Source organism: Gekko japonicus, unplaced genomic scaffold (genome assembly GCF_001447785.1).
Source record: "Gekko japonicus isolate JY-2015 unplaced genomic scaffold, Gekko_japonicus_V1.1 scaffold205, whole genome shotgun sequence".
NCBI lineage: Eukaryota > Metazoa > Chordata > Lepidosauria > Squamata > Gekkonidae > Gekko > Gekko japonicus.
In genome coordinates, this window is record NW_015175976.1 from 165662 (window position 1) to 175114 (window position 9453).

Here is a 9453-nt window from a genome sequence, read left to right on the forward strand (position 1 = left end):
TGAGTATTTTCCGCTCAGCCCTATAGGAGAGAAATCCTTACACTGTAGATTTTTGGGGTGGCCTAATTCATGTTTACCGAATGAATAAGAAAAAAACAAAATGAGCCAACAGTTGTTCCCTGTAGGTGAAAACCCTCCCTCGTACTGGGAGATGAAAGCAAGCACACTATTGTTCCTTCTCTCTGATTAACCTACACCTTCCTTTATTAAACAGACATAGTACTATGGCTTTATAATAATAAAAAGTTGTGTAGACTGCAGCTTGTTAATCTTTACATCCATTTGGAGGCATCTACTCAAGGTGAGTATGTACAAAATAAGGAATGGATGGGAAGTCGGTGGGGGAAGGGGTGGATTCGAATGAATGACTGGGGCTGTAGTGGCGGGGGGAGGGGGAAGAGGTGGCGTGATGCGTGGCAAGTAGAAATCCCCCATTTTATTAAGGAGAAATCCATTGCTTAACTGTCCATGGACTTTACTTCTTAAACATGTCCTGGAGGGGACCAGGCAGGTATTTGATAACGGTGTCTAGAATGCTTTCTTCCTCCTCCTCGTCCTCATCGCCGCAGCCGGGAGGGATGGCCTTCTTTGGACGTGTCAGGCTTCCTTCAGCGTTGGCTTCCAGAGCAGCTTGGGCCTCTGCTTCCCTTTCCTCCTTCTTCTTGATCCCATACTGCAGAAAGGAGTGGGAAGGGGGTGGGGGTGGAGAAACCCAAGATATTGTCACTCTCTCAGCTAAGAACGACAAATGCAAGCCACAGTGGATGCCCGTCCAATGTTAATATTAGCTTTTTATGAAGAGCTTGTCTCCCCCTCGTGTGGTGGTCAATAACGGCGAACCTTTGAATCGGTTGATTAAAGTTTATTTTTTTAAAATGTCAGGTCGGCCTTGAATGATGAAACTGAGAAAGAAAGTACGGCCTCCAAAAATCAAGGAAATGTTATACCGAAAAACAAATCTTCCTTAATCCTCTCCTCAGCTGCACAAAAACCTAAATATAGAAAGAGAGCACTTTTACCGAGTGGTAACTTATCAAAGGGGATAAAATCAACCCTTTGGAGATCTGTCTGTGGGGGTAAGCAGAGTGTTTACCATTCCTCGGCTTCCCTGGATATTTTGGTGCCGTTGTGAGGTAAAATTTAAAGCTGCCAGTGAACTCCAGCTAAATTGGATTTTTTTTTTTTTACTCTGGGTTTCAAGAGACACATTTCCCCCCCCAGATTTATTTGGGGCCTCTAATGTCCAAAACAGAGACAAAAAGACCCCCCCCCCCAATCAGGCTTTTTCAAAGTGCTCTATTTATTCTTATTATTTATTAATTAAACTTATGAACCGCCCATCTTGCAAGCAGGCTCTGGGTGATTTACAACCTTAAAAAACATTTTAAATACAGTCAATATAAACATAATATAAGATATCCTTCCTTCCTGCCCTCATCAGGGGCATCAAGGTAGCTAACAGATTAAAAACATACATAAAAATACTTCTTAAAAACCATTAAAACCAAAACAAAAAGACATCTTTCAAACAATAAAAACCTAGTTAAAATACGCGCGCACAATACAATGCATCAAAACAACCATTAAAAATGGGGCAGGGACCACTGATGGAATGCCTTGGAAAAAACAAAAAGATCTTCACTATGCCCCACTGCATCTTCATTCTACTTTGGGGGCTGTCATTTCAGTCGCCAGAGCACTGTTTCTTCTGGCCCACCATGAGTTTTGTGCTCAAGACTGAAGTAGGATTCTCAGGTCCCCCCCTGGCCACCAGCAGGGGATGGGGAAATAGAGTTGCCATATCCAGGTTGGGAAATTCTTGGAGATTTGGGGATGGAGCCTGGGGAAGACAGGGACCTCAGTGGTGTACAATGCCACAGAGTCCACCCTCTAAAGCGTCCATTTTCTCCAGGGGAGCTGATCTCTGTAGTCTGGAGATGAGCTGTAATTCCAGGAGATCCCCAGGTCCCACCTGGAGGCTGGCATCCCTAGACTGAAGTTAGCACCTGCACTGATAAATCTGTTTGTGTTGACTCCATATTCATGGACATGAAATCCATGCTTTCCTGGAGTCAAACAGTTAATATTTCCTGAAATAGCTTGTGTCCTACCACCATTCTGCTCAAAGTGAACAATGCCCTTGACTTGGCTGTCCCCAGATGGTTTTTGAGGTCCAGGGCTACCTCTCAGGTGGTAACAAACACAGACAGCTTCAAGAGGGGACTGGATAAACTTTTGGAGCAGAGGTCCATGAGTGGCTTATTAGCCACAAGGTCTAGAGCAGGGGTGTCGAACTCATTTGTTACAAGGGCTGGATCTGATGTAAATGGGACTTTGAGGGGCCAGGCCACACTTGTCATAAAATGTAATGCCAGGAAGCAGAGATATAAATTTTATAAAAGATACAAACACAAAGATTTTTTTCTTAAAATACAAATATGCTTAAAACTCTTGTGATATTTTGTTTATTTAACAGTCTTTGATAACTGACACCTCCCAAACCTACCCCCCCCCTAAAAGATGTCTGCCTAAAATGGAAAGGTTGGATAATAATGGGATTTGGTGGTGCAGTTTTTAAAATAAAACATCAAGAAAAGGCACAAGGATCACAGCAGAAACTAAAAATACAAACTAAAAATATCAAATGCTCTGAGCCTAGGAACATAAAGTGGCTGGGCATTGCAAGCTTCTCCACCCCCCCCACCCCCATTCTACTCAGTGGCAGTGGCTCTCCAGTGTAACGTCCCCCTTTGGCTGTGGGTTCCCAGGTTAGAGTACTCACTCAGGCACCCATTCTCAGGTCCATTCAGCAGAGACAAGCTGGCTCAAAACATCAACCCTATATTTGCAAGGAGAGAACTCCAGCAAGCAACAGCTTCAGCTATACAAACACTGAAAAATGAAACTACTTGAGCTCCACGCCATTGAAATACATTGTAGCACAGACAAAGTTGCAAAAAAAATGTGGAATGGATTTCCTATTAAGGTCTCTGGGCCCACATAGATTACTCTGGTACTGGAATGAAAGTCCTTGGGAGTAGCAGAAGCATTCTGGGATTGGAATGAGGGCTCCCATAGTGGAATTCCATTCCCAGAATGCTGCTGCTACTCCCCAGGGCTGTCATTCCACTCTGTGCCCTGTCATTCCAGTCCCAGAACACAGATTCTATTGCTAGGGACCTTCATTCTACTTTGGGGGCTGTCATTTCAGTCCCAGAGCACTGTTTCTATTGTAAGAAACAGTCCCAGGATAGTCTATCTGGGTGCAGACACCTTAATGAGAAAATCCTTTCCATATTTTCTTTGTAACTTTGCAATCCCAGAAGAGCTTCCTGCAGAAGCATGCAAAGACAAGATGCAAGGAGCTGGGAACTTTGGCAGCCTCAAGCTTCAGAGGGGGAGGACAGGAGGGGGAGGAGGGGGGAAGAAAAGAGCTGTGGGCTGGATTAAACTGGGGGGGAGGCTGCTTCCAGCCCACAGGCCTTAACACCTCTGCTCTAGAGGGAACACTATGCCTCAGACAGTGATGCTCTGTGTTCTTGGTGCTTGGAGAGCAACAATGGGAGTGCTTCTGGAGTTCTGGAATCGCTGGTGGACCTCTTGATGGCACCTGGGTTTTGGCCACTGTGTGACACAGAGTGTTGGACTGGATGGGCCATTGGCCTGATCTAGGGTTGCCAGGTGGGGGGATAGAGCTCCCTTTCTGGGAGAGAAGTCATTTGGATCAGGCTAGGCTCACTATTCCCCAGGGGGACAGGGGTTTGCCCACTTCAGGGCCCCCTGATCCGCCAGCCCGGATTTGGAGGGTGTGGGGAATTCTGCCCCCAAAGAGCTGGAATTACACCAATGTACCTGGCATGATGATGTCACCAGAAGTGATGTCATGATGGTAGGCACATTGCCTGGGGGGTGCTCTAGCATTTAGTCAGAAATTCTATGGTACCATAGAGTTTTTAGGCCAAGTGCTAGAGCATCCCCCCCCCCAGCAACATGCCCGTTGCAATGACATCACCTCCAGTGATTCCAGCACTTTGGGGCGGGGTTCCCCCTGCCATCCGGATCCAGGCCAGCAGATCGAGGCACCTAAAGTGGGCAACCCCCTGCCACCCCCAGGGGAATCACAAGCCTAGCCTGATCCACCATGGCTTCTCTTATGTTCCTATGTTTTTAATCCATGCTGGAAAAGTTGCTACAGACTTGGAGGTCTTTTGGTACTACTGAATATTAGATTATGTTTTCAGGCATTTGCCTGTTCTTACAACCCTAAATGCCTGCTATGGCCCTCTCAATGTGGACTGGGCCCTCCTACCTCTTTCCTCACCCGGGCTTGGACTGCTGAGGACACTAAGAGCAGGAAAGAGAGCCTGATCTGTATGAGAAGGAATGCAGCAGTTTGGGGAGTCACAAGGTGCTGGACGTGCACGTGATAGTGCCAGCCAAGATATTCCAGGGCTCAGAGGCCCCAAAACCAGGCTCAGTATTCCTAATGTACTCACTGTTCAGAATGAATGGATTCCAGCCATTTCCTAGCCAAAACCTCACCTCATTTGGTCACCTTTTACTATACACTAATGGCATGGGAATTGTTGTAGCACTGTACCTTGCCATTCTACCATATCAACATGGAAGCTGCCAGGCCATTTGGAAGGACCCAGCGATGCAGCTTTTCCCCAGGGTCTGCACTGAATAGCATAGTGGGTCTCAGTAGGGTCAGTGTTTGCCCAGGGCTATCAGGCAAACTCCTACCCCTGAGCTCCAAGTCCCACTAGGGCTATTTGCTCCAGTGAGAACAGAAATGGTGGATGGGAAGCAATGTCATGACAGTACTTCTGGTTGTACTCAGAGATGACATTGCAACATTATAGGTATCTCCCAGATCTCTATGGTTCTTACCAAGGGTTCTCAATCCCCAGGTCCCAGCAGGGGTTCCCCCACTTTTAGGGGCCTGGATCCACCACCGGCCAGTTGGCCAGCAGAGGAAATCCTATCCCCGAACAGGGATGCCGCTGTGCAACGTCCCCAATGCAATGACGTCATGTGACACTGGTATGTGCAACGTCCCCAATGCAATGACATCATGTGACACTGGTATCGGGGGGACACTCTAGTTTTTGGGCAAACTCTATGGTTTTGAAGTAAAACAACCATAGAGTTTTGCCCAAAAAACTAAAGTATCTTCCCCGACATTGGCGATGTGATGATGCCACTTCTGGGTGATGTCATCATGCTGCACATACTTCAAGCACACACTAGAACATCCAGGAGAGGACTCGGGAGGACCCAGGTAAGTAGAACCTGACAACACTATTCTTACTACTTACTGTTACTTACTATTCTTACCACTACTACTTACTTATATAGTACTACTTACTATTCTTACTACTTACTATTCTTACTACTTACTATACTTACTACTACTACTTACTACTTATTCTTACTACTACAATTACTACTTACTATTCTTACTACTACTACTGTTGCTCCCCTCCACCATTTTTTTCTGCTGCTGGAGAGAAGATGGGGCCTGGCAATCCTGGGTCCCAGGGAGGTTTCCAGCTCTATCACTGAAGGGGTATGTGTGTGTGGGGTCCATGTTGGAAGGCATCAGGCTTGCGGCTGCAACACTATGATGGCACGCAGAGACAGAATGGATAGTTGAAGCTGGTTTTAGAAGCAGGTAGGAATATCATTTGTGGCTGTTGGATGCAGTTAACCCAAGCAATTCTGTTTCTGTCTCTGGATGCTCTCTGGGAAGGATACCACACACCCCTCTCCTTTGAATGGTGCCAGTAGCACCGTAGGATCTCCTACCCTGTCACTGTAACATTAGAAGTAGGGTCCATTTAGCTGTTGCACATTGAAACATTAACTCTTTTTTTTAAAACTGAAGAACTGGAGCTTAAAACATTACGTAAGCTATAAATCCGCAGCCCTTGAGCTCCGATGGGCATGGACAAATCTAACACATTAAGAATGCTCTTCAGCCACTCTTCTATGCTCACAGTCATTTCAATTATGCCGAATTAAAGAGGCACTTCATAAGCAAAAGGGCACGCGGGTTTGTCTTTGACGGTCTCCTACAAAATGACTTGTCCGTCTGATCCAAAAGTAATTGCTTTGTCTGAATACCCTCTGTGCCTTCTCCTTGGGTGTTGCTTGCTAATTAAACCGCCGTGTGGAATTAAGATGAAACGCAATACGCAAAATTCACGGAATAACCCACTGGGGCGAACCCTCCACAAAGGCCGGAAAAACACTTGGTGTGAATAAGAGGTTTCGGAAAGAAAATTACATGGGATTTAAAGGGCTTATCAGGGGACAAAGTGCTCAGTATTCCCCAGGACTGGATATAGGTAAGCTGCAGGTGCCCTTTTCATGACTGGTGGCTCTTTTTTTTTTTTTAAAGGTTGCTATCTATTACAGCCAAATGGCTAGGCAGCACAAGCAGTAACACACCTTGAGTCACAGAGAAATCTGTTTCCCAAGAGAATTAGTGGTACCCAACATAGCCTTAAGATATTTAATACATTTTAAAAAAAAAAATGTTTGGGCCAGCTAGAGTAGACACCACCCACTGTAAGGAGACTCAGGTTGCGATCACACACATTCAGTAATCCACTTTCCAAATAGATTTTTACTGTGTGAACTGGCAAAATCCACCTTGAAAGTGGATTGAAAGTGGATTATTTAATGTGTGTGATCACAGCCTCAGGTTTGAATCCCCACTCTGCCATGAAAGCTCGCAATGTGGTCTTGGACCGGTTGCTGCCTCTCAGCCTGACCTACCTGCCAAGACTCTTGTCACCATGAGGATATAATGGAGGAAGGGAGAACAAAGCTGTAAACTGCTTCAGGGCCTCACAGAGGAGAAAAGTAGGGTATAAATATCTAAATAGATTGTCTTTCAGCAGAGGCTGGGCTGCCTCTGAGTCTGCTCTAGCTTTGAACATCCTGCAGTGAGCAGGGCTGGGCTGGGGCTTGGACTAGGTGGCCTAGAATGCCCCTTTCCAAATCTATGTGACTTGATAGATTCCAGATCTGTGTGTCTCCATGACCTATCCTTGTGTTGCCTGACCCTGGATCTCCGGTCCTCCAGTCCTCCATCGTCTATCACCTTTCCAAATGCCACACTGGCATCTTCCCAGTGCAAATGAAATGTGATAAAAACAAGTTGATAAAAACTATGGCTAGATAAAATTTGGAACTGCTTTGTTCTGGAACGCTTTTCAGACAGATTATTACAATTGGAACTTGATAATCACTCTTCCACTGTTTGTGGAACAGTGGTCCCCGTTCTTAGATTAGGTATATGGCACAAACTGGTCTTTGGCCTTACAACCCATACCCTATGTGTGATACCCTATACCAGGGTTTTAATGCTCTTATTTTTTTTTACCTATTGAATATATGCAGGACAGTAAGTTGCATTCAGCTTCTCCTAATCTAAAACTTTTTTTGTTAAACTCTCTTTAAAAAGAGAGAATTTTATTGCTTTTAATTTGAGAAAGAGGGAGGGTATATAGCTGGAGTAAGAAAAGGGTGAGTAGTATTAGTATGTTAATCTTTTGTTAGTAATAATCCAATCTTCTTTGGCTTCTCCCATGAGATGATCGATCGTCTTTCATCGTATCTTCTAGAGAATAAAAGTGTTAATTTATTAGTAGTGTCCCTTTGGTTTCTCCTAATAAAAAACTTGATCGCTTGCTTGTATGCTTAGGTGTGTTATGGTTATGGTCGGTTATTTTTATGAATGTTTATCAGATGTCAATGCTATTGTATTGAAATTGTGAGAATTAATAAAAATTATGAATTTAAAAAAATGTGATAAATGGTCATTCAGGGGTTGCAATGGACAGAAACGAGTGCTGTCTGTTGGATGTCTGCATTGACCTTTTGCACTGCATGCCCAGGAACACCGAAACACCCTGGGCATATGGGAATGTCAAACACACACACGCACACACACACTTTAAAAGACAGGAACATATCCGACTACAAACATAGCCATGTTTTGCTGACAAGGAACTGATCAATTTCCCCCAAGTGGACAACACCTTAGATAGTTGCAATTTGATGGTTACACGTATCGGAAACGTTTTCATTTTTTTTGCCCCTCTCTGAAGACTTCCTCTGACACCACATTTTTATCCCAGAAGCAGCTTGGAACCCCTGCTTTGGACTCAACGAGAAGGCACGAGTATCATCGAGGAACTGAAATGAATATTCAAAATCTGCCACTGTGTGAATCTGCGAGGCAGGCTGTTCTGCAGACTCTCCCCTTAGACACGGAGCGCCGCTCCCCTGTTTCTCGCTTCCTCCTTTGAACCAATTTCAGTCAGAGGCTCTTCAAAATCAAGCCCTTCATTGCAGGAAAAATAACTTTCAGCAGGCTTGGTGTGTAATACCGGAGGCTTTTCAAGACCAATCAAGCAGATTTTGTTTTCCGTCTTGCTCATCCCTGCACCCTGTGGATTTCTGTCACTTTGCTTGTCGTTTGGAGCATGAATGTACCCCAAACCATTTCAGGTTTGGGAAACAGGAGGATAAGGGAAGGGGGAAGCCACTTCTCCCCTGTGCCGTGGTTCTGGTCTGAAACGAACCTTGTGCATATGGGGGGGAGGGATGCCGGTCTCCAGGTGGGACCTGGGGATTCCCCAGAATTGCAGCTCATCTCCAGACTACAGAGATCAGCTCTCCTGGAGAAAATGGAGGCTTTGGAGGGTGCATTGTACCCCACTGAGATACCTGTCCTCTCCAGGATCCACCCCCAAATCTCAAGGAGTTTCTCAACCTGGATCTGATAACCTTGCCTTCTCCATGCCCCACCAGTGGCCAGCAGGATCTGGCAACCCTAGGGGAGGAGAGGTGGTCCCGGAAACCAGCGGGGCCTGGGGGGTTAGAGTTAGGGGCCTGTGGGGTTAGGAAGGCCCAGCCTATTAACAGTGATGTGTCTATGTGACTGCCTATGTGACCCAGAAGTGATGCAATCACTTCTGGGACACTGGGGTGACACTCTGGTATTTGGGCAAAAACTCTATGGTAAATTTGGCATCTACCATACAGTTTTTGCCCAAATACCAGAGTGTTACCCCCAATATCCCAGAAGTAGGTTTGGCAAGGGTCCCCCGGGTTTTGGAGGCTTCTACCTGCCACCGGCCAGCTGGCCGCTGGGGGAAGCCCCACCCCCAAGCCCTAACACCCACTGCCACCTCTCTCCCTTCTCTCTTGAGAGAGAGGAGGGAGAGGGGCGGCTGTGGGCCACACGCTCAATCTCTGCTCAGAGATCGGGTGCGCGGAAATGCCGGCTCCCTGCACTTAAAGGGGCCACTTTAACTGCAAGGAGCTGGCATTTCCGTGCACCCGATCTCCGTGGAGGTCGGGCATGCGGGGGAAACGCTGGCTCCCTGCACTTAAAGGGGCCCCTTTAACTGCAGGGAGCTGGCGTGCTGGAAG

The 9453-nt window shown here is 46.2% G+C and overlaps 1 protein-coding gene across 1 annotated transcript in view; it reads right to left on the minus strand.

Annotated features, from left to right (window-relative positions):
* Positions 1–263: 263 nt before the first annotated feature.
* Positions 264–9453, minus strand: part of LOC107122997 (complexin-1) — a 231880-nt gene continuing 222690 nt past the window's right edge. The window contains exon 4 of the mRNA XM_015426151.1: positions 264–673. Coding sequence (XP_015281637.1) covers positions 476–673 — 198 coding nt within the window. The 3' untranslated portion in view covers positions 264–475. The remainder of the gene's footprint in view (positions 674–9453) is intronic.